Source organism: Vulpes lagopus, chromosome X (genome assembly GCF_018345385.1).
Source record: "Vulpes lagopus strain Blue_001 chromosome X, ASM1834538v1, whole genome shotgun sequence".
Taxonomy (NCBI): domain Eukaryota; kingdom Metazoa; phylum Chordata; class Mammalia; order Carnivora; family Canidae; genus Vulpes; species Vulpes lagopus.
This window is the reverse complement of record NC_054848.1, coordinates 90,877,360-90,903,285: the sequence shown is the minus strand read 5'-3', so window position 1 is coordinate 90,903,285 and position 25,926 is coordinate 90,877,360. Positions and strand designations below refer to the sequence as shown.

At 40.0% G+C, this 25,926-nt stretch overlaps 1 protein-coding gene across 3 annotated transcripts in view; it reads right to left on the bottom strand.

Annotated features, from left to right (window-relative positions):
• Positions 1-22,925: 22,925 nt before the first annotated feature.
• The window catches only part of DOCK11 (dedicator of cytokinesis 11), a 189,670-nt gene continuing 186,669 nt past the window's right edge, over positions 22,926-25,926 (bottom strand). For 2 of the 3 annotated variants that reach the window (XM_041740921.1, XM_041740922.1), the window contains one exon: positions 22,926-23,388. In XM_041740921.1, the coding sequence (XP_041596855.1) occupies positions 23,266-23,388 (123 nt within the window). In that variant the 3' untranslated portion in view covers positions 22,926-23,265. The remainder of the gene's footprint in view (positions 23,389-25,926) is intronic. The other variant, XR_005985654.1, reaches the window with a different exon arrangement.

Here is a 25,926-nt window from a genome sequence, read left to right as displayed (position 1 = left end):
AATACAAAAGTGCAACTGCAACCTATGATGTAGATGAAATACAATATATTCCTGGCCATTTGCATATATAATCAAAAATACGTCTCTATGATTCAGAAGTTCTAAAAAAAAACAAACGACATACAATGTGTTGGATCTGTCTTCATGGAAACAGGAAACAGGAACAATTTAGTTTCTTGTAAGCCACAGAAAGTATATGGAGTAGCAGATGAGATAAACATGTTGGGGATAGGGCCACAAAGTAGGAAAAGGAATGGAGACGAGTGGGAGAGAGAGTCTTCCAATTTTAGTAATCAGATAAATATTTGATTGAAGTGACTCGGAGTGGATTTTACTTCCCCTAACATGCTCCAGACCAGCGGAGCTCCAAAATTTAAATCTCAGGATCTCTTTAAACTCTTAAAAATGATTGAAGACCCCATGCTCTGTCTCCGAGTTTACTTCCTGAGGAACCGAACCTGTGACAATCGTCTAGGACAGCACCTACCACATTTCTGCTTAAAGTATTGAAGCAACTAGTTTCCTCAGTTACAGGTATAGTTGACCTTAAACCAAGTACATTTTAATAGCTTCTAGACACACATGGGGATTATTCATTTTGTTAACAAGTTCTTTAGATCTCTTAAGGCGTTCTGAGATCACAGCATTTATTAAACAGAAGGTGTAATCGATAGGGAAAGGCAAATGAAAACCATAATGAGATGCCACTTCACAACCAGTCGGGTGGTTATTATTTCAAAAACAACAGGAAGTAAGGTTTGGTAAGGATGTGGAGAAGTTGGAACGTTTGTGCACTGCTGGCAGGAATGTATAATGGGGTGGCCACTATGGAAAACAGCTTGGTGGTTCCTCAAAAACTTAAACCCAGAATTATCGTATTGATGTAGTTTTGGAATGTTGTTGGGGCCTGGAGCCCACGGCCAAGGAAGAATTCTTGAGACATCTTTGGTGCAAAAAGGTAATTTTTTTTTTTTTAAATACAAGGACAAGACCTGTGGGCAGAAAGGGCTGCTGCACTGGGGTTGTGAGGGGTGGCTGATTATTTACCTGGGAATTGGGGGAAGGTAAGGCAAAAAGGGGGGTGTCCAAAAGGACTTTCATCTGCTAAAGAAGACTTTCAGGATACTGGAGGCCGGCTGCTGTCAAGCTAAGGTTGCTTTGTCTTCCAATAAGGCACTAACATTAAGACAGTTGGGAGCTTCCTGCAGGAATGTTACACTCTGCCTGTCTTGGGTCCTTGTCAATGGGCTGCAGGTCATACGGAAAGTTAATTTTGTTTCGCCTCGGTTTTCCACATCATTCATGGAAGGGAAGGGGATGTCAGGGCTCCAGGAAATTGAGTTATGGGTCTCTGGAAGTTAGGCTATTTTTTTAAAGATTTTATTTATTTATTTATTTATTTATTTATTTATTTATTTATTTATGAGAGATCACAAGCAGAGGGGAAGGGCAGAGGGAGAAGCAGACTGCCCGCTGAGCAGGGAGCCAGACATGGGAACTCCATCCCAAGACCCCAGGATGTCAGGGTCATGACTTGAGCCGAAGGCAGAGGCCACCCAGGTGCCCTGGGAAGTTAGGTTATTGATAAGAATGTTTTTTCCTTATAAATCACTAAGACATTGGTAAACTACAGGAGACTCAGATCTTGCAGGGCTGTGATCTCTATCAGTGTTTGTTTTCCCCTTCTCTTAGCTTTATTTATTTATTTATTTTTTTCCCTTCTCTTAGCTTTAGAGCAGCCAGGAGCACCTGAGGAATGTCACACAGATCCCACCTGGCAGGGCAGCCTGGGCGGGGAATGGGGAGGAGTTGGTGGGGTGTCAGCTTGTGCTTTGTTCTCAGCTTACTTTCTGCTCCCTCAGCAGTATAATCCAGCAAGTCTACTTCTAGGTATATATCCAAAAAGAATTCAAATCAGTGACTTGAACAAATATTTGTACACCCAGGCTCAGAGCAGCATTATTCACAATAGCTAAAACACGGAAGCGACCCAAGGGTTCCATTGACAAATGAATGAATAAGCAAAATGTGGTCTATACATGCAATGGAATGGAACGTTAATCAGTCTTAAAGATGAAAGCAACTCTGACACATGCAGGATGGCGATGAACATGGAAGATATTGTGTTAACAGAAATAAGCCAGTAACAAAAGGACAACTACAGTATTACTTCTCCAGATTCAAAGAGACAGAAAACAGAATGGTGGCTGCCAACAGTTCTAAAAACAGTATTGCTTAATGCATACAGTTTCAGTTTGGGATGATGAGAAAGTTCTGTAGTTGGACGGTGGTGATGGCTGCACAACACTGTAAATCTACTTAAGGCCACTGAATTGTACACTTACAATGGTTAAAATGAAAAAAGAAAAGGAAATAAAGTGGTTAAAATGGAAAATGTTATGTATATCTTACCACAATAAAAAAAGTCAACAAGTTTTAAAGTATAAATATGTCTGAAACCTTGCAATACATTGGTAAAAGAGTTGCATTAAATAGTTAATGACTCATTTTTTTATTGGCAAATGATGGTTTATTGTCTGGATATGCCGCCTTGACAATATGAGACTAAGTGAAAGAAGCCAGTCACAAAGGATTATATATTGTCCAATTCCACTTATATGAGATGTCCAGAAGAGGTAAGTCTGTAGAGACAAGAACTAGTTTAATGGTTGTCTAGGGCTAGGAGGGGATGTGGGAGGGAAAGAGGCATGACTGCTAATGGTGCTAATGGACCCAAGGCTTTGGGGGGCAGGTGATGAAAATGCTTTAAATTGATTGTAGTGGTGGTCCTACAACTCAATGGATTTACTGAAAATCACTGAATTTAATTTAAATGAGCGAATTAAATCTCAATAAGGCTGTTGTTTAACAAAAAGGCTAATAAAACCCAAGAGAATAGAAATACTCTCTTGATGAGTATCTTTCCTAATTGACCTAGGAAATTAAACTTTGTTGCCCCAGTATGGAAAAGTTGATGGGTTTTCTTCTTATCTCCCTTTGATCTTTTAGTAAATATTTATTGAAAACTGTCTGTGGGCAAATAATACTACTGAAGGTACAGGGTGATCTACAAAAAAAGTATTATTTTAAAATATGCTATCTCCATAAATCAACGGAACAGAAGAGAGCCCAGGAATAAATCCACACTTATATGGTCAATTAATCTTTGACAGAGGCAAGAATATCCAATGGGGAAAATACAGTCTTTTCAATAAATCGTGCTGGGAAAACTGGACAGCTACTTACAAAAGAATGAAACTGGACCACTTTCATACACCATACAAAAAAAAAATAAACTTGAAATGGATTAAAGACTTAAATATAAGACCTGAAACCATAAAACTCCTAAAATACAACCTAGGCAGTAATCTTTTGGACATGGGCCTTAGCAATATTTTTTTGGATTTGTCTCCTGAGGCAAGGAAAACAAAAGCAAAAATAAATGATTGGAACTACATCAAACTAAAAAGCTTCTGCACAGCAAAAGAAACCATCAACACAATGAAAAGGCAACCTATTGACTGGGAGAAGATATTTGAAAGGTATATAGATGTATATCTGATAGAGGATTAGTATCTAATATATTATAAAGAACTCATGTAACTCAACACACAAAAAACAATCTGATTAAAAATGGGCAGAGGACCTGAATAGGCATTTTTCCAAAGAAGACAGCCAGATGGCTAAGAGACACATGAAAAAATGTTCAACATCACTCATCATCAGGGAAATACAAATTAAAACCACAATGAGATATTACCTCACACCTGTCAGAATGTTTAGTATCAGGGGCACCTGGAAGGCTCAGTTGGTTAGGCATCTGTCTCTTCATTCAGCTCAGGTCATGATCTTAGGGTTGTGGAATCGATTCCCACAAAGGGCTCTATGCTGGGCATGAAGCCTACTTTAAGATTCTCTTTCTCCTCCCCCTTTGTCTCTCCCCCCACTCATGTGCTCTCTAAATAATAAAATCTAAAAAAAAGAGACATTAAAAAAATAGAATGTTCAGATCCTGGTTGGCACAAATTAGGGATTCGATAAGTATAGAATGTAAATAAAAAATTTAGATTACAGTGTTAACATTTTTGGGTGATGAGATATTTTTTCCTACTTTCTAATTTTTTGCCTAAAATGACTGGATTACTTTTATTTTTATATTTTTATTCCTAATATTTCCAAGCATACAGAAGTGTATAGAGACCAACATGATAAACACTCACATGCTCATTATTTAGCTTTATTAAACTGTAACCCTATGCCATATTTATCTGAGTTTCCTCTCTCAGAATTAAAACATTATAAACAGCGTTGACATCCCGTGTGAATCCTTCAACAAGTCTGTCCCACACCATGTCTCCCTAGAAGTACCATTATCTTTTTTTTTTTAAGATTTTACTTATTTATTTGATGGAGAGAGCACGAGCACAGAGGGAGAAGGAGAGGCAGGCTCCCCACCAAGCAAGGAGCCCTATGTGGGGCTCAATCCCAGGACCCTGAGATCATGACCTGAGCCAAAGGCAGATGCTTAACTGACTGAGCCACCCAGGTGCCCCAAGAGGTACCGTTATCTTGACTATTTTTATACTACTATAATGAGGATATTCATGAATAATATAGAAACTGTTTTGCATATTAAAAATATATAAAAATGGTAATCTGTGATTATATCATTCTGATACTTGCCTTCTTCATTCATCATGTTGTCTATGAAACTCATTTATGTTGATACATAAAGCCAGCTCTAGTTCATTCATTTCCCTTGTGTAGGGTATTCCAGAACGTGTGTTTCCATATCCATTCTCCTGATGGAGGACGTACACATTGTTTCCATTTTTTTGCTATGACAAATAGGGCTGCTATGAGATTTCTTGAGTATAAGCGCAGATTTTTCTGAGTGTCTGTTAAGAGGTATTTGCATCTTACCAGCAGTGGCTGGAAGTTTCCATTGCTTCACATCCTTGCCAAAGCTTCTTTGTTGTGTTTTTAAAAGTTCTGCCAATATGAAATGGTGTCTTGCATAAAGCATTTTAGAATGTTGCCTGGCACATAGTAGGGTCTCTGTAAGGTTGAGTTATTATTTTAATTAACATTTTCATAATCAATGTGGACATCAGGCACCTTTTCATCTGCTTGCTGGTCATTAAAGTTTCCTCTTTTGTGAAGTATCTCTTCATTTCCTTTCTCCATTGTTTTTTTTAAACAAGGTTATTCATCTTTTTCTTATTAATTTATTGGTTTTAAAAATATTTCCTTACATTAATCCTTTGTTGCTTATGTAGTTTGTGGCATATTTTTACTTTCATTTATGGTGACTTTTTGTCATTTAGAATTATACTTTTTATTTCAATGTACTCCAATTTAGGGACCCTTGGGTGACTCAGTGGTTGAAAGTATGATCCCGGGGTCTCGGGATCAAATCCTGCATTGGGCTCCCTGCGAGGAGCTTGCTTCTCCCCCTGCCTATGTCTCTGCCTCTCCGTCTCTCATGAATAAATAAATAAAATCTTTAAAAAAATGTACTCTGATTTATCATATCTCCCTTTGGGTTGTGCTTTTTTAGCTTGTCTAGAAAATCCTTCCCTATTAGTGGTTATGAATTCTCAAGGGGGTTCTATTTTTCTGCCCAGGATCCAGGCCTAGGTAGGCAATCCTTTAATATGCCTCCTCTGCCAGTGAACGGGTGTTTTCCTAATTTGCCAGTTCTGTGAGGGATAGCTAATTGAGGGTGCAGAATTTATATAAGGTTCTTGGTTCTGAGGCCTTGGCTTCTCTCTGTGTGTACATTATACTGATTGGTGTGAGGTTCAGCTGAGAGCAACAGAGCTCCAAAATCACAGTGGCATAAACAGGAGAAGAAGAATGTGTTTCACATAGCAGTCCAGAGAAAGGCAGTCTAGGCTGTTGTGGAGTGTTGTCCTCACCATGCTCTCAGGCACCCGAGGCTCTTTATATCTTCCTTTTTAAGATTTTATTTTTAAGTCATCTCTACACCCAACCTGGGGCTGGAACCCACAACTCTGAGATCAAGTCACACGCTTCACCAACTTAGCTAGCCAGGCGCCCCATATATCTTGTTCCATTCTATGTGGCCTCTATTTCTCAGGTCACCTTATGGTCCAGAATGGCTGCTCCAGCTCTAGCCTTCATTTTCACGTTCAAGCCAGTAGGAAAGAGTAAGAGGTTAAGAATAAGGGACATTAGGGCACCTGGGTGGCTCAGTTGGTTAAGCATCTGACTCTTTTTTTTTTTTTTTTTTAGCATCTGACTCTTGATTTCAGCTCAGCTCATGATCTCAGGGCTGTGAGATTGAGCCCTGTGTTGGGCTCCATTAAAAAAAAAAGAGTGGGGGGACATGGCAGCTGTCTTTCAAGGAAGATTCTCAGTGGCTTCCCTATGACATTTGCTTTTGTATCCCATTGGTCAGAGCTTAGTCACAGTAGCTTTTATTGTGAGTGGCCATATATCCAACTGAAAAGTAGGAGTTCTGTTACTAAGGATATACAGGAAAATGGATGTTGAGGGTTAACAGTCTTGGCCACAGTGGTCAAATCTCAAGTCAGTAGATCACAGGTGACCTGTAGGTCTTAGTTCTCTTGTTCTTTCTGGCACAATATTTTCTTATATTCTCAATGGTGCCTTTTGGCCATTTGTCCAATAAATATTTATTAAACATCTATTACAGGCCAGAAACTGGTTTCAGAGCTGGGGTTACAGCACTGAATAAGACAAAGGCCCTGCCCTCATTAAGATTGCATTATAGTTGAAGGAGACAGACCATAAAGGAACCAGAAAATGCAATATTATGATGTTGGTGGGTGTGGATTGGTATGGAGGAAAATAAAGCAGGTTCTGGGGGAATGGAGAGTGCTGGGAGTGGGGTAAGCAGTTATTTCAGGGAGGGCCTCTGTGGGGAGATGACATTTGTTGTTTTTTTTAAAGATTTTATTTATTTATTCATAAGAGACACAGAGAGAGAAAGGCAGAGACACAGGCAGAGGGAGAAGCAGGTTCCATGCAGGGTGCCTGACGTGGGACTCGATCCCAGGTCTCCAGGATCATGGAGAAAGCGTGCTGAAGGGAGCACTAAACCGCTGAGCCACCTGGGCTGCCTGGGAGATGACATTTGAATAGAACCTTGCGTTAAATGAGGAAGAGAGCTATGGGGTTATTTTGGGCAAGAGCCTTCCAGGCAGAGTTAAGAGCAAGTGCAAATGCCCAGGGGTGGAAGTGGACACAGTGTGTCCAAGGACCAACAACGTGGCCTGTGTGATTGAAGCAGACTGGGATGGAGAGGGATAGCAGTGATGTGCCAGAGGTAGCAAAGTACCAGATTGGGCAGGGCTTTGTAGGCTTTTTGTTTTACTGGACTGGTCAGAGCTTTGTAGGCTTTTCGTTTTTTTTAGAGTGAGAAGAGAAGCTACTGGAGGGTTTAAACAGAGGCATAATGTGATCTGCCTTATGTTTTTTTAAAAAAAGATTTTTTTTATTTTAGAGAGAGAGTGGGGGGAGGGGCAGACGCCCCACTTTATGTTTTAAAGGGATGGCTTCAGCTGTGGAGTTGAGAATAGACCCTAAGTTAGTAAATGATGGATGCAGGGAGATAAGTTAGAAGACCACTGGGGTTGGCCAAACAGAAGATGCAAGTTATTTGAACCAGGATGGTCGTAATGGAGGTGGCAACAAAGGGTGCTATTATGTTTTGAAGGTAGGCCGAAAATATTTGCTGAAGGATTAGAAGCAAGTTGTGCAAGGAGAAAGGAGGTGGACCCAACCCCTAGGTTTCTGGCCTGAGCAACTGATTGAGGGGCGATGTCATTTACTGAGATGGGAAACTGGGAAGAGAGCAGGTTTAGGGACTGGAAATCAAGAATCCTGTTTTAACCAGGTTAAAATTGAGATGTGCCAGGGGAAAGAGGTCATTATACAATTGGACACAGGATTTTTGGATTTAGAGAAATCTGGGTTGAAGACACAAACTTGGGAGCCTTCAGCACATATGTGGCCATGAGGTTGGATGAGATCAACAGGAAAGGCAGCAGGGAGGTTGGTCGATTTGGCAACAGGGAGGGCAAGGACATTCTCTTCTGATTCCTTCTAGCTTTTTCAGTGAAATCAGAAGAAAGATCATTTTCCAGTGGTGAGATGGTGGAGGAGGTTAGAGGTTTGGGGACAGGGGAGATGGTATAACATCTATCGGTGATGTGATGGATATTTTTTAATTAATTAATTTCTAACGTAGGCTCCGTGCCCAACATGGAGTCAACTCACAATTCTTAGATCAAGAGTCACATGCTTTACTGATGGAGCATGCTGGCAATTATAATACATTGATTATATTTATCAATATAAAATGATGTTATATTTTATTAAAAAAATTTTTTGTAATATTATATTTTGTAAAATATTTGTAGGTGTTTATTGTGGGGAGGAGTTTTGCATTATCCAGTGAGTAGTTTGCTGTCATAGCTTACTTTTATGAGGGAAAAGATCCTTTTTAAAAAATTATTTATTGAGAGAGCACGTGCATGAGCAGAAAGAGGGGCAGAGAGAGGGGGAGAGGGAATCTCTAGCAGACTCTGCACTCAGTGCGGAGCCTGAAGCAGGGCTCAATGCCATGACCCCGAGATCACGACCTGAGCCGAAACTATGAGTCGGGTACTTAACCAACTAAGCCACTCAGGCAGCCCAAGGTCCTTCTAAATTAGAAGACATGTAGCTACTTACAATCATCCTATCCAAAATAAGCCAAAAGATGCTTTGTTAAGAAACTGACTTATTAGACAACACAGAAAAAAAAAGGAACAATTGAAAATCTAAAAAAGTTTCTCAGTCCTCACTTCAGCAGCACATATACTAAAAATGTTTCTTAAATTCCAACAAATGAATAAAATAAAATAACAAAATAAAGGCTTTCCCCTTATTGACATAGGAGGAGTGACCTCAAAGCCCGATTTACCTAATGTTTCTTCCTCCCACCAAGACTTGGTGACTGTCATGCAGGCAAGGTGAACTCATGATGTTTGGCCTCTGGTCATGTTTCCAGAGAAGAATGCTACTGCCTAATGCCACAGTGAGACAGGGCAGAGGACTAGAAATTGAGGAGTGAATGTTTCAGAGGTCCTTAGCAATTAGCTGGGTCCTAGGCACATGCAGATGGTGTAGCTCCAAGTTAAAGCATATCTGAATGTCCAGTCTGCAACCCACTAAAGAAAAGAGTCCAGACCTGGTCCAGCCAGCTCCTGAGATTAGACAGAGCCAGCATGCACCCAGGTTGTCCTTCCCATTCATTTTGTAGTCCTTCACTGGGAGTAGATTATAGAGCACCATTTACTCTCCTCTCCCAGGCCATCGCAGAAAATGGTGGCATATGTTAACATATTGTGTCTCCAGTGCCAGATGAAGGAAGAGGCAAACTGATCTGTAGTTCATGCTTAACCCTGTGAGGAACTTAAAAAATATGAGAAGCACATGTACTTCCACATGCCAAAGCTGTAGAGGATCTTTCCCTGCAATCTTTACCTTTGCTTAACTGTCCATGTCGGAAAGCAATATGGTCAAATACTTGAACTAAAATGATGTAAACATGGATGTTCATCAAGCATTTGCATTTTCTCCTCTGCAAATTGCCTATTCATGTCCTTTACCCATTTTCCTATTGGGAAATTCATTTTATTGATTTGTAAGAGCTCTTTTCATATTAAGGATATTTTTCCTTTTTTAAAAAATAATTTCTTTAATTTTTATTTATTCGAGAGAGAGGGGGGTTGCAGAGCACAGGCAGAGGGAGAAGCAGGCTCCATGCAAGGAGCCCGATGTGGGACTCGATCCCAGGACTCCAGGATCATGACCCGAGCCAAAGGCAGACACTCAACCGCTGAGCCACCCAGGCATCCTAAGGATATTTATCCTTAATCTATCACATGTGCTACAAATATTTTAGACATTTTTTCCTTTGACTTTACTTATGTTTTTAATTTAACTTTTATGTGATCAAATTTATTAGCTGCTTTTCCTTTTTTGACTTCTGGATTCTGAGCCTTCCTTAGCAAGAACTTCTCAACCTCAAGATTGTACACACAGCAATACATGTTCGATTCTATTTCTTTAAGGGTCTTGTTTTCACATTTAAGTCTCTGATCAACTTGAAATTTATTTTTGTGTAAATGGTAAGGTAGGGATCCCTTAAATTTCGTGCTAATACTGAGCCAATTATTCCAACACGATTTCATTGAATAATCTCAACACGGTTTATTGATTTATTTCTTAAAATGCAACCTTTGTCATATAGATTTTTACATACACGTGGATCTATCCTGTTACACCCTTCTGCCTATTTCTATATTAGTAAATGCCCAGTTTTTAAAACATTTATTAAGACTTACTTTTTAAAAGAGTACTTTAAGGTTCACAGCAAAATTGAGGGGAAGGTACAGAGATTGCCGATATACCCCCATGCCCCTACACATGCATAGCCTCTCCCATTATCAACATCCCCCACCAGAGCAGTACATTTGTCACAGCTGCTAAACCTACACATCGTCACCCAAAGCCCATCGCTTACATTAGGGTTCACTCTTGGTTTTGTACATCCTATGGGTTTGGACAAATCCATAATGACATGTGCCCATCATTATACCATACAGAGTATTTTTATTGCCCTAACAATCCTCTGGGCTCTGCTTCTTCCTCCCTTTCCCCAACCACAACCCCTAGCAGCCAGTGATCTTTTTATCGTCTCCATAGTTTTGCCTTTTCCAGGATGCCATAGTAGGGTCGGACAGCATGCAACCTTTTCAGATTGGCTTCTTTCACTTAGTAATATGCATTTTTCTTTCACTTAGTAATATGCATTTAAGGTTCTTCATGTCTTTTCATGGCTTGGTAACTCATTTCTTTTTAGCACCGAATAACATTCCATTGTCTGGATGTGTCCCAGTTTATTTATCCATTTACCTACTGAAGGGCATCTTGGTTGCTTCCAAGTTTTGGTAATGATGAATGAAGCTGCTATAAAATATTCATGTACAGGTTTTTGTGTGGACTTGTTTTCAATTTCTTTGGGTAAATACCAAGGAGTGTGATCGCTGGATCATATGGTAACAGTATGTGTAGTTTGTAGAAACTGCCAAACTGTCTTTCAACGTGGCTATATCATTTTGCATTCCCACCAGCAACAAATGGAACTCGGGCTGCTCCACATCCTTGCCAGCATTTGGTGTTGTCAGTGTTCTGGATTTTGGCCATTCTAATAGGTGTGTAGTGTTCTCTCATTGCTGTTGAAATTTACATTTTCCTGTTGACATATGGTGTGGAAATATCTTTGTAGATGCTTTTTTTTGCAAATATTTTCTCCTAGTCAGTGGCTTTTCTCATTCTTTTGACACTTTCAAAGAGCAGAAGTGTTTTATTTTATTTTATTTTATTTTATTTTATTTTATTTTATTTTATTTTAGAAGTGTTTGATTTTAATGAGGTCCAGCTTATTAATTATTTCTATCATGGATTTGTCCTTGGTGTATCTAAAAAGGCAACACTCTACTCAAGGTCATCTAGGTTTTCTCCTATGTTACCTCCTAAGAGTTTTAAACTTTCTTTGTTTTACATTTTGTATTTCAAATTTAGATCTGTGATCCACTTTGAGTTAATTTTTATGAAGGGTGTAAAGTATGTGTTTATTTTTTAAAGCTTTTTATTGGAGTTCAATTTGCAAACATATAGCATAACACCCAGTGCTCATCCCGCCAAATGCCCCCCGCAGTGCCCATCACCCAGTCACCCCAACCCCCCGCCAACCTCCCCTTCCACTACCCCTTGTTTGTTTCCCAGAGTTAGGTGTCTCCCATGTTTTGTCACCCTCACTGATATTTTCACTCATTTTCTCTCCTTTCCCTTTATTCCCTTTCACTAATTTTTACATTCCCCAAATGAATGAGACCATATAATGTTTGTCCTTTTCCGATTGAACTGGAGGGTATTATGCTGAGTGAAATAAGGTATGTGTTTAGATTTGTTTCTTTGCATGTGGACGTCCACTTATTCCTTAACAATTTATTGAGAAGACTATCTTTGCTCCATTGTATTACTGTTGCTCCTTTGTCAAAGACCAGTTGACTATATTTATGAGGGTCTATTTCTAAGCCCCCTTTTCTGTTCCATTAATCTCCTTGTCTCTTCTTTCATCAATATCACACTGTCTTGGTTACTATCACTTCAGAGTAAGTCTGGAAATTGGGTAATGTCAATCCTCCAGCTTCGTTCTTCTGTAAATGCCCAGCTTTAGTTAGCTATATTATGTCTGATAGGCCTTCCTCTCCTCTAGGGGAATTCTCTTGGCTATTTTTACATCTTTATTCATTCTGATCTACTTTAGAATCATTTTTTCAAGTTTAAAAAAATCCTTTTGGGATTTTGATTGGGGTGGCACTGGATGAACCAACAAGTATTTAGGAAGGAAGTCGCATCTTTATAATTGTAACAAGGTATATATGTTTCTCTATTGATTCAGGACTTTATTTTCATATCCTTCAGCAGATAGTCCTCTCAACCTACTGCTTTTCCTTCAGGGCTAATATCATAAGAGGTCTTGGGTTTTGTTTCATCAGGGGGATTAAATTGCTTCATAGGAGGCAACCACAGGAGAACTGGAACCGTTTGGAGGCTTGCTAGTAGCGAGAAAGGCTTCACTAGAAAGGGCAAGGGGTAGCTACAGAGATTGGGAGGCAGACCGGAAGCACAGCTAACCTACACACTGAGCACAGAGTTACACCTGAAGGTGAGGCATAGGGCCACTGCTTGGGGCCTTCAAGTATGCAAGGGGGCAGATGGTTGCAACTGAGGATAAGAACAGTCACTGGTAGGAAAGGGATGTCCCACTGGACTTCTTGCTGGGGATGAGCAGCTGCAGGGTCCTTGAGGACAAACCATCTGGTGGAGTGACCATCAAGGAGTCCAGTGAGGCAGGCAGTGCTTGTCAGACAGCGTTTCTCAACTTCTGCCCTGTTGACCTGATGGGCCGGGTAAACTTTTGTTTGGGGGGGAGGGGTGCTGCCTGCCTGTGCATAGTAGGATGTTTAGCCGCATCCTCAGTGGTCTCTACCTGCTAAAATGCCAGTAGCCTGCCCACTTCCTATTGTGACAACTAAAAATGTCCCCAGACATTGCCAAATGTCTCCTGGGGAGCACCATCATGCCCAATTCAGAACCACTGCTCAAAGATCTAAGAGACCATGAAGGAAACTAATAACCAAAGTGAGCAAGTGAGGTCAGCTAGCAAGGTGCCTGCCAATGGCAAAGGCACCAGTTGGCCTCCTGGAAAGGGGAAGTTCAAGGTGCCTGCCCCCACTGTGCCACATCCTGGTAGAGGGGGTGGGACGGTGAGGTAGCTGACTTCCTAAGGATGTCCCATCATCAATGCAAGAGGAAGAAGCAGAGCTGGGGCAGAGACAGATTTGCTTGTGGCCATCGGAAGGGAGAAATCCTTGCTGGGGAATGCTTGGCAGTGGGTGGGTGGTGGATCCTGGGGGCAGAAAGGTAACCATCTCTGAGAACGGCTTCAGATTTGGGGGTGGATAAAGGGAAATTATAGTCATTTCCATCTCAAGAAGTTTACTTCGTGAAGACCTGGCCAATCCTGGCTCAATGTCAGTGTCCCTGGGCTGCAGCAGCTGGACTGCCCTTAGGTGAGCTGAGCGAGTTATCACCCATTGAGCTATGAATCATTGTTGTGGAAACGGTCATCCAGTGGACATTGGGAATCTAGTGTGAAGAGAGTGCACAGCATAGGCGTATGGAGGTGCCTTTGAAGAAGTGAAAGGACTGAGTGCGGGAGGCCAGAGTTGAGGAGGGTATTGGGAGGTAGGGGCCAGCTCTTGGCTCAGTCTGTAGAGCATGTGGCTCTTGATCCCACCATGAGTTCGAGCCCCATGTTGGGCATTGAGATTACTTAAAAAAAAATAAGAAAATTGCAGGAAGGAACCAGTAGACCTCAGCTCCAAGCCCCATCACCCAAAGCGAGAATAAAATGTCTTCCAACAAGGTTGGTTGGGCATATCTTCCCCTATAGGGTTTCTATAGCTACAGAGAAATGAGTAGGAGACAGGGAAAGGGAATTCTGAGAACCTTTCTGATCTATTTCAAGAGAGCTGCAGAGTAAGAGTTTTTTGTTGTTGTTTTAAGATTTTATTTCTTTATTTAGAAAGCATGCAGTGGGGAGGGGCAGAGGGAGATGGAGAAAGAACCCCAAGCAGACCTAACATGGGACTGGATCTCACGACCCTGAGATGGTGACCTGAGCTGAAATCAAACCTTGGACGCTCAACTGACGGAGCCACCCAGGCGCCCTGAGAGCTGCAGAATAGTTATGTATGAGTGTTGACAGCAGAAATCCAAATGAGAGATATAAATTAAACTCAATTGAAGTGGCTGTGTGTTAGACTCTACAGAGGGATTATGGAGGGAGCAAATCTCATGAGTTCAATTTCAAATCCAAAATCACTTTTGTGTAGTTCTGATAGTGGAAGTAGTTTGGAGGAGGTGCCACTAAACAGAGAGGCCCTATAGTTGGGGGGGCATAAGGGACCACTCATCAGTGCTGAGATGTGTATGGAGCCTATAAATAACTGGATTCTGTTCAGAAGGACACAGGGGCAAGGCTGATATTCAGCCAGGATGTACCAATATGGCAGCACTTGGTAACAGCCAGCACCTATGTGTATTTGTCGGTACTTGTACCATGGAGATAAGGTCCTTGCATGAAGGCACAGATCTCCATCATATGATGAGGTCTGGTGAGGAAAGAGGTGATCTGTGGAATATCAAATTGTAAAAATGGCCTGACCTTGACACATCCATTGTCCCTATCCCCACCTCCACTTAGAATGGAAGGATGGGTCTAGAGATACAGAAGGTGTAGTGGCTGGCAAAATTCTGCTATGCTTTGGGGTAGATTACAGTTGTAGCTAACACGTATATAGATGTAACAGTTATACGAATGTGCCAGATAGCATTCTCTATGCTTTTCATACTTTGTTGTAAAATATGTACATACCTACAAAATTCGTTGAATTTTCACGTTAGGAAGTAGATATAACTCATACCTCTGTTTTAGAGAGGAGAAATGAAGGCATAGAGGCGTTAACAGGTCCAAGGTCCCACAGCTCAGTAAATGAAAGCTGGGATTCTTGGCCAGTCGGCTTCAGAGTCTACACACTTAACCACTATGTGGAAGAAATGCCAACTCCCTCAAAATGAGAACCATTATTGGAGAGCAACCAAAGCTCCAGGGTAGGCTGTGGGGACCCTGGACTAGTCCACCCCCAACAAAGAGTCTCATCTGGAAGCGCAGTCATCATGCAACATCCCTGGGGGCCATCATGATTGTGGCAATTCAAAGAGAAATGAGAGAAATCTCAAGATGGTTAAACCCATGGGATTTTTCTCTCCCTAAGATTCTCTTTCCAGGGCTCAAACTTTTAGTTCTTTTACTATAATAAAGGAAGAGGAGGTGGTGGTAGTGGGGTTACCTTGTTTTCAGAAGAAAAGCATTCTGTGTAAATATCCACAATTCTTTTGAGGGTAGTCTCTTACACATGACTTGAATTGTATTCAGCTGACCTGTAACTACTTGGGGCTGGTGGGGAAATGAGGTACAGCAAGGTTTCCCTCTGAAAGTCTTTTCATTGTCATTGTACTTGTTCTGATGGGGATGATTTGTCCACTCGGCCCTTCTTCCTCTCTCACCCTCCTTTTTCTTTTGTGCATGTGTCTAAATTTAGTTCATGGTGAGGAGGACATGGTGCTATTATCGTGCTATTACAGTGGCTCTGGAGGCATCTCGGATCCTCACCTGGCTATGGAAAAAATCCTGAAATAATGCACTGCGTGAGTACTGTAGGACCTTGTCCGCTTTGCATCGAACATAACTCCACATTTGTATTGGCTTTGTTTTTGCCTCACTGTATTAAATCCCCAAATCTGTCAGCGTGAGGCACTGTTCTTTACATCCCTCCAAGAGACATGTTTTCTCTTCAAGAATTCAAAGACTCAGTCCAGTTACTGACAGAAAACGATGACCCTTGGAGTATCTACTAGATCATCATATCCCATCTGCCTATCTTCCCCCGGATTCCTGCCTTGATCATTCATAAGCCTGGCTCACAATGGGTTACCAAACACATTGTGTGAAGAATTAATGATTTACAATTCCCAGACTGCAGCCCTGACCTGCTCATATGATAACTTCCATTGGTTTTCTAGCAAAGGCACATGCCATTGGCATGCAAGATGAGTCCAGAGCCTTTAAGACTCAACCCTAAGAGATTTACTGAAGCAGTGATTATTACGAAATCCTACAGGAACATAAAGAATGAAACTTGCAGATGAGAAATCAACTGAGGTTGACTGAAAAAGTTCTCTATGGGGAACGATGCAGATTGAGCATTCGATTGCTGAACAGCAACAACAAAAGGCTGATCTGTTCAGTTTGAGTCTCAGAACAGAGGATAAAGGAATCTGGGAAAAGTGAGATGAAGAATGTTGCCCCCCCAAAAAAATTTTTTTAAAAAAAGAATGTTGCCCGATTTTATATGCACTATTTGCACGTTCCTTGTAGTGGTGAATGGTTTTAATGGTCAGGGTTCACAGAACAATGAAAATGAATGGGCAGCCCCAGTGGCTCAGCAGTTTAGCACCGCCTTCAGCCCGGGGTGTGATCCTGGAGTCCTGGGAGTCCCACATTGGGCTCTCTGCATGGAGCCTGCTTCTCCCTCTGCCTGTGTCTCTGACTCTCTCTGTCTCTCATAAATAAATAAAACCTTTAAAAAACACAATGAAAATGAAGAAGTGAATTTCTTAGCTTCCTATTAGAGACTCTACTTTCTCAACACACACACACACACACACACACACACACAAATTCCTACTCATCCTTCAATGCCATGTTCATGCCCTGTCTCCTCCACAAAGTCTTTTTAAAAACATTTTTTTAAAACTCTATGCTCAACCTAGGGCTTGAACTTGCAACCGCAAGATCGTGAGCCCGTGATCAGAAGTCAGCCAGGCATCCCCACAAAGCCTTTTTTGTTCTACAGCTAGAAAGTCTTCCCCTAATTCAGGCACTTGTCATTACCACTGATTTGCTATTATCAGACTTCTTCATAAAATCTTTTTTATGTGACCAAGTCTTATCACCCTCAACCACAATCCCTCTGAGGGCTAAGATATCTGTCCACATTGCCTCACATATAATGAAGCCTTCAGAAGTATCTGCTTATCTAAACTGGCTTTATTTCTTTGAGGCTGATCAAGCACTTACTACATGCCAGGAACTTTTTCGGTTCTGGGGAAACAGAGGTGAAAAATCAGACACAGACTGACCTTTATGGAGCTTACCTTTTCAGTAAAAAAGTAGAAGGAAGATACAAACTTTTTGGTTTCTCTAGAAAGTTGCAGGAAGTTGTAGCAGACCATAGGAAATAGTATAGCATAGTTGAAAACACTGTGGACTGTGAGTCATGATCTACCTTGGCCTCATCCCTGATTTGATAGATATCTTGAGTACATTTCTTAATCATTTGTCATCAATTTCCCTATATGCCATATAGACATCATATGATTACTGGGAAAATTGGATCAGAAAAGATGCAAATGATGCTGGAGGGGACTTCCTCAACCTGATAAAAAGCATCTATGAAAAACCCACAGCCAACACCATACTTAAAAGTGAAAGACTGGGGCTACCTGGCTGGCTCAGTCAGAAGAGCCGGTGACTCTTGATTTTGGAATCGTGAGTTTGAGCCCTAAGATGGGTGTAGAGTTGCCTAAAAAACAAACAAACAAACAAAAAAAAACTTAAAAAAAGGTTGAAGACTGAAAGCTTTCTCCCAAAGTTAGTGTGTGAACCAGACTAACGCCATCTTGGACAAATCTGCCTCAGTGACCTGTGACCTGAAGCCTTCTTGAGAAGTTCCGTTCTCCTACATTCTTTGTTTAACCATACCCTTAAGTACACCCTTGGGGCATAATGTTCTTGATATGACTCCTCCTGGATGGTCCCCTAATGTCCTCCTTAGCTTCTATGGCTATCAAAGCAGGTCTTATATGGGAAGGTGGGATTGCAGAGACCTAACGATAAGTCCTCTTAATAAACCATTTCCTATCAGGCTGGATTTGTCAGCCTATTTCTGTAGCCTTAGGGCTCCTTCGGCCTTTGGAGGTTATTTTGCATATACCTCCTCCCTTTCATGGAACCATCAGTAATAAGACAAGGCTGTCTGCTTTCCCCACTGCTATTCAATATTCTACTGGAAGTTCTAGCTGGGTTGTAAGTTAAGAAAATGAAATAAAAAGAATCAAGATAGGAAAGATAGACTATAAAACTATATTTTCAGATGACATGATCTTATGTAGAAAGCCCTAAAGAATTCACTAAAAAAAAACATATTAAAGCTAATAAATGAATTCAGCAAGGTTTCAGAATACAAGGTCAATATAACAAATCAGTTGTATTTCTATAAACTAGCAGTCAACAATCTGAAAATAAGATAAAAAACAACTCCATTTACAATAGCATTGAAAAGAATAAAATATTAAGGGATAAAATTAACAAAATCTAAGACTTGTATACTGAAAACTCCAAAACATTAGTGAGAGATATTAAAGAAAAGGCTTAATATTGTTGAAATGGCAATATTCCCCAGACTGTATTATAGATGTACAGGAAATCCTACCAAAATCCCAGTCCCCTTCACCTTTTTTTCGGCAGAAACTGACAAGCTGTGCTGATCTTACAGTTCGTATGGAATGTCAAGGGCCCCAGCATATCCAAAAGATTCTTGAAAACAAACAAAATTGGAAGACTCACACTTCCCAATTTAAAAACTTACCACAAAGCTATAGTAATCAAGACTCAACAATAAAAAGACAACCCAATTTTCCAAAAAATCAGTAAAGAATCTGAATAGTCACATCTCCAGAGAAGACATCAAAGTGGCCCATCATCACATGAAAGAATGCTCAATATCATTAGCCATCGGGGAAATGAGAATTAAAACCAGAATGAGAGACCACTTCACACCCATAAGTAAAGTGATAATCAAAGCAGCAGACAATAGCAAATGTTGTAGAGAATGAGAAACTGAAACCCTTATACACCTGCTGCTGGAGAAACCAGTCTGGCAGTTCTTCAAAAGGTTAAATGTAGAGTTGCCATCTGACCCAGTGATTCTGCTCTTAGGTATATGCCCAAGAAACCTGAAAGCCTGTCTACCCAAAAACCTATACACAAGTGTTCACAGAATAATAGCCCCCAAATGGAAATAACCCAAATGTCCATCAACTGATGAACAGAGATTAAAGGTGGCATATCCACACAAAGGAGTATTATACAGCTGTAAAAAAGAATGACAGACTGATCCACACTACCACATGAAGAAAACTTGAAAACGTGTTAATGAAAGAAGCCAGTCAAAAAAAAAAAAAAAGGTTACATATTGTATGACTCCATTCATATGAAATGTCCAGAATAGGCAAAGCCAGAGCTACAGAAAAGTAGATTTTACTGGTTGTCAAGGACTGGGAGGGGATGCTTGATAGGCAATGGGGAGTGGCTGCTAAGAAGTATGGGGTTTCTTTAGGGGATGATTAAATGTTCCAAAATTAATCCTGGTGATGGTTGTACAACTCTGGGTATACTAAACTACTGAATTGTGCATTTTTTCAGTGAGTGACTTGTCTGGTATGTGAATTATAGCTTGATAAAGAGGGAAAACAGAAAAAAACCCTATTGGACTAAGTTTTAAAATGCCATACAGAGAGGCAAAACTCTGTCGAATTTCATCATGACTTCAGCCAAGAATTGCATAAACATATGTACACTTAGAGAGCAACCATTATGTAATTAGGGAGGGAGTAGGAAAAAAAGTCTTTATTGTAACTGGAACCAGATAAAGCAAAACACTCCTATTGGCCAACTCTCAGGCTAGGAGAAGAGCCTTGTTATACAAACCTACTCCCCAGCCCTGACCAACTTTTATCCTATTCCTTTCCCTTTGTGTTTTGATAGCTGAAATAATGTACTTTTAGCACAAGATGGAGGCTGATGGTAGCCCACCACTTTGTGGGGCAGAGAAACCTAAAATATGTATCTGATCATTAATATCTTGAAGAGTTAGGAAATTCCTATTTTTCCAATATGTTGCTTGGATTCTTCACCTCAGATAAAACTACTATATTTATACATAAAAACCTTGGGTTGTTACGCTGACCTATTTAGTTTGTTAATTAACCAGTGAGTCACCTCTAGTTCTGTGATACGGTAGTCAAGGTTCCAAAACTCTTGCTACCACAGCTGCTTTCTATTTCGTTTTTAAAGAGATGTTTACAATATTTATATAGGTAGGCAGGTCACATAAATATGATAACAATAACAGTCCCATCCATAGACGTGATGCCACTAGTGACAGCTGGTTACTAGGAAAATTTGGATCGACTTATTTTTTTTTAATGTTTTTTTTTTAATTTTTATTTATTTATGATAGTCACAGAGAGAGAGAGAGAGGCAGAGACACAGGCAGAGGGAGAAGCAGGCTCCACGCACCGGGAACCCGATGTGGGATCCGATCCTGGGTCTCCAGGATCGCGCCCTGGGCCAAAGGCAGGCACCAAACCGCCGCGCCACCCAGGGATCCCTGGATCGACTTATTTTCTCTCTGGGTTGTCACTGTGGTGATAAACAAACACCACCAGTAGTGACTTATTCTAGTTTTACAGTATGGTCAAAGACTACCAAGACAGAAGCTCCTGGGGAAATTGGATCCAAGCTTAACTGTGAAACAATCAGTATAGCAGAAATGCATTCTTTGATAATGAATACAAAGAGGTAGAGGCTAAATCACTTCATGAAATCATTCAACTATATAAACAGTGAGGTTTCCAAACAGGCTTTCCTGGCTTCCTCTAGTTGGAGAAATAAACCTAGGGAAATTGCGTCTCAACCTAGAGAACTCACTGGCCACAGGACCCAAAATTGTCTTAACATTTTCTTTTTCTCCTTAGTCATCAATAACTCTGGTCCAGTCTTTTGACATAATGTATCTTATACTGGTCATTCTTCTCTATTCTTGTTCTTACCCAGGGGTTTGGGCCTCTTAGCTAGATTACTGCAAATCGGTTTCCATATTTCCATCACTCTCTGCCTCAAAAGCATCTGACAGCAACGCAAAGGATTGAATACCTAAAAGTAACATTTAATCAAGTTATCTCTCTGTTTAAAAACCTTTGCCTGGATCCTCCATGTTTACTGAGTAAAGTCCAAACATGGTTAGCCTGGCATTCAAGGCCTTCCACCATCTAGGGCCAAGTTTACATTCCAGATTTATACCATTGATGACTCCCTTGGACAAAACTCATTTCCTTGCCATCCCGGGAACTTCTGCTAATTTGTTTTGTGCCTTGGCACCCTGTGTTCCTCCTGCCTGGAATACCTGCTCATCTTTGAAAGTCTGTTCAGAGCTTCCTTTGTCCCCAGAACCATCCCTGAACACTACAATCCAGTGACCTCTCATTCCCTGGATGTGATACAGGTATGGACAGTGGCATTCACCTGGCAATGCTCACAGGCAACCATTCTTGTCTTATGTTTTCAATTCTTGTATTATTTAATTTTGTGTATATCTTGCCTCCTCAACTACGTTGCAAGCTCCTTTAGCACAGGGGATCGCTTATTATACTTTTATAAAACTTCACCCCCAGTGTGTAACACCGTGCTGGGGGCCATGAGAGGCACTAGGTATTGACTACAGAGTACTAAAATTTTCCCACAATGCCTCATTCTCAGATGGCAGCACTTGTTTAGGTGACAGCTCCTTACACGTACATACCAAATCTAATCACTTGAAAGGTAAAACTCTACAGGGTTACTCCAAGATATTAAGGAATTACAAACTGCTTCTGAAATACTTCTGAATCCCCTATGAAAATACAAAATTAACCTTTGATAAATAATTTCATGCTTCCCTAAAAGTTTAAAGAAGACATGTAAAGAACAATGGCAAGCCAGGAGCATCATCTCTAAGATTTACTTGATCACAAAGCATTAAAAAAGCCTAGGCTCCATGCAAATTCATTTACACTTCAGTGTCTTTTTTTTCTCCTTACAATAGGCTAAACTACCTAAGGAAAACACATCTGGAACTTAAGGTTTACCTGAAAGGCAGACAAAAAGTTATATGGATAATTCAAGCAAAAAAAGTTCTTACATCTCGGTGTTTCCTGAATGATTTCAGTAGTCTGAGAGGTCTTCATAGTTAGAAATGTAATCCCTAGCTAGCAGTTGCTAATTCTGCGGTGAGTACCTATTCTGACTCCCAAAATGCAACAACCATTCAGTTCTATCAAAATACTTGCTAATATCATAAACTGGGGAAAAAATAGCCATTACAAAATGCCTCCCTGACTCTGCTACTTTGAAAGCTTCGAAGTTGCACAGGATGTACTGACTGTAAATTCTCAGAAATGTTTTATTTAGCTTTTTGGAGAGCCCCAGATGATGAAGCTCTGAGACCAAGTGCCACTTCCTAGGGAAGGGCTAGGTCACATATGAATCCCTCGTCCTGGAAGTCAAAGAGAGACCAACTTGATCACCTAGCAGCATCACAGGATCAAAATTTGAAGGAATGGTAAGTTTGGTATTTCTAGGGATTGCCTTTCCTTGTGAAGTTTGCCTTTGAAAATAATCCTTTTGTTTCCTTTAGCCTCGCCTTGACTAGCAGGCAGGATTTCAGATGACCTCCCCAATTTGAGATATCCATGTTTTGTGGAAATTTTATCAATTTTTTTTCTCTCCACAGATCAGTTGGATTGTGACTTGAGCTTCCTGTCAAGAAAAATGCTAAGTTCAAAATATTATTTTCTTCACTTCTAATTACAAATAAGTTTTACCTTTTATTGTGTTCCATTATACAATTTTACATAGTACCATTATTACTTTAAGCAATAATTAAGCAAATTCAATTAATGTTTTTGAGCTCTACTTCTCTGTATATAGGGTTACCTAAAAAAGTACAAACCAAGCACAGTGGTGCAATTTTCCAGGCACTTTCAAGTTGCTTCAATATTTACAAATATGTAAGCACCCTGTTTGAAAGCATGAAAATTTTGGTGTCAGAAGAAACACTCCATGTATATCAAATCTTTAAATTTCAACATTTGCACAGCTCTGATTATTCCTGAGAAAGGTCAGTCTCGTTGTCACTTTGCATCTGCATGTCCTCATATTTCAGCAGTGTATCTTGGAGAACCATAACCTCTATCACTCGATGTACCGCTAATTGCACAAAATACATGTAATGTGTTGCTCATCCAGGGAGAATGTATTGTGTCTTCTTGTAATATCTAAAACAGAGGAAAAAAAATCTGGATGTTTATCATGAAGCAAAATAGCCCCTGTCAAAAAAGTATGTGTATATGAAATTGCAGGCATGTTTCAATTTGTCACTGACATGTAGCTATTTAAAATGACATAAAACAGAAAGAGCAAAGAATAACATTACCGACTTAAGTCTTCAAAGCTGTATTACAAAGGCAGCATAGCAAAAAAGCAGAAAAGATCTGGTTACTCATTAAGACAGACAAGAGATGGTAAAATGTAAAATTCAAGAAAAAGTGAGAGGCAATGCAATCTTTAAAATATCTTTTTTTTTAAATGAACGATCATAACAGGAGCTCTAAACAGTAGTTCTTGGGATCACCTGTGGGGCTTTTCAAACAACAGATACTCACGCTCCTTCCTTGAAGACTTGGAAAATATTATTTTTAAAAAATATTTATTTATTTTATTCATGAGAGACACACAGAGAGAGGCAGAAACATAGGCAGAAGGAGAAGTAGGCTCCCCATGGGGAGCCCGATATGGGACTTGATCCTGGGACTCTGGGATCACGCCCTGAGCCAAAGGCAGATGCTCAACCACTGAGCTACCCAGGCACCCCAGGAAAATATTATTTTAAAAAGTCATAAAGGCCTATTTCTATTCTAAAGACACACTATAACTATATAAGCTAATTGATACAGAAGGCTTTTCATGGAAATGAAGAACTTCACACATACAAAATACAAATTTTATATCCCGTAAGTACATAAATATATGTATTCATATTGACATAGATATTTTAAAAACTTTCCATTTTGTGTGATCAAAAGCAACAAATTTTGTGCTTGGATTAAATGGATGAAAAGAAGGGGTGCTTGGCTGGCTCGGTCCATAGAGTATAAAACTCTTGGTCTCGGGGTCATGAGCTCAAGCCCCACATTGGGTGTGGAGTCTATTTAAAAAAAAAAAAAGATGGAAGAAAAAGAGTATCATATACAACACATACAACCTCTTTACTATATGATACCAACTTAGTTAGGTCTCTAGCTTTCAGTACTTGGTTCTCAAGTTAGCTTTAAAACTTCAGTATAGGGAGGTGGGCAGGGGGTAGGGGTGACTGGGTGATAGGCACTGAGGGGGGCACTTGATGGGATGAGAACTGGGTATTATGCTATATGTTTGCAAACTGAACTCCAATAAAAAAAATTAAATAAAAAAATAAGTAGATAAAAACAACAACAACAACAAAAAAACACTTCAGAATTAAGCCCACAAACTGGTCTAGGGTGACAGTAATGAGTCATATCATTTGTGTTGTTAGAAAGTATGTCTTATAGAAAGTCCGTAATAGAGAAATTTCCTCTTACAAAAATTGTAACTCATGACACTAATCTGGAAGCCAAACAAGTTTAAGGGATGACTAATTGTTTATCCACACCTGTCAGATGTGACAAGACAATATATGACTCATTGTGCAGAAAACAAAATATATAGCAGACCCTACAGTGGCCACCACTAACTCTAATTAAGAAGTCTGCAGTTAATAATTTTAAGGTAATATAAATCCCATTCTATTTTTATTTTTTAAAGGTTTTCTTTAAGTCCCCTTTTAAAATTCAAAAGCTTGAAGAAGTTTTACAAATAACTGTGTATTTTGGTATACTAGAACAGATTACATTGAAAAGGACGAAGAATATCCAGGCCATATATCTTTTGTCAAGTAATCATTTATGGGTCATAACCGAATAATTTATGTTTCACTACACAGCTACACTTTATCTTATTTTGTATTATTTTGTTTCCTTTGGGAAATAATGTATCTCAAAGTGTAGGACTGAAAAAAGGCTCTCTTTTGTGAAAATCCAATAGGAAATATTGAATTATAAAATTTCACTATAAAGTCAACATTTAAGGTACACCGAAATATGATGCATTATGATGGGATAGCTTGTATAACTATATACCAATATAGAAACTTAAGATTTTTCAATAAGGCAAGACAAAATCAGAGAGGGAGACAAACTAAAAGAGATTCTTAACCATAGGAAACAAACTGAGGGTGGCTAGAGGGGAGGAAAGTAGGGGGATGGGGTAATGGGGTAAAGGGCACAAAGGAGGGTATGTGATGTAACAAGCACTCAGTGTGATACATAGCTGATGAATCCCTGAACTCTACCTCTGAAACTAATAATACACTATATGTTAATTCACTGAATGTAAATAAAATAAAATAAAATTTAAAAAATAAAGTAAGAATTTTCTTGGTTATCTATCAATATATAATATCAAAGGTCTAAAATACTGGTCTCTCCAATTCACTAAAATAGCCATGGTTAATGGGAATCAAGTGAGAGAGATAGTTGGGAAACAGGACAGCATACTTCAGGGGGGAAAAGAACTTTACAAAACGGCTGCTCTAAATATCTTGATTAGCGGGGATGTCGGGGTGGCTCAGTGGTTGAGCATCTGCCTTCAGCTCAGGGTGTGATCCCAGGGTCCTGGGATTGAGTCCCCCATTGGGCTCCCCATAGGGAGCTTGCTTCTCCCTCTGCCTGTGTCTC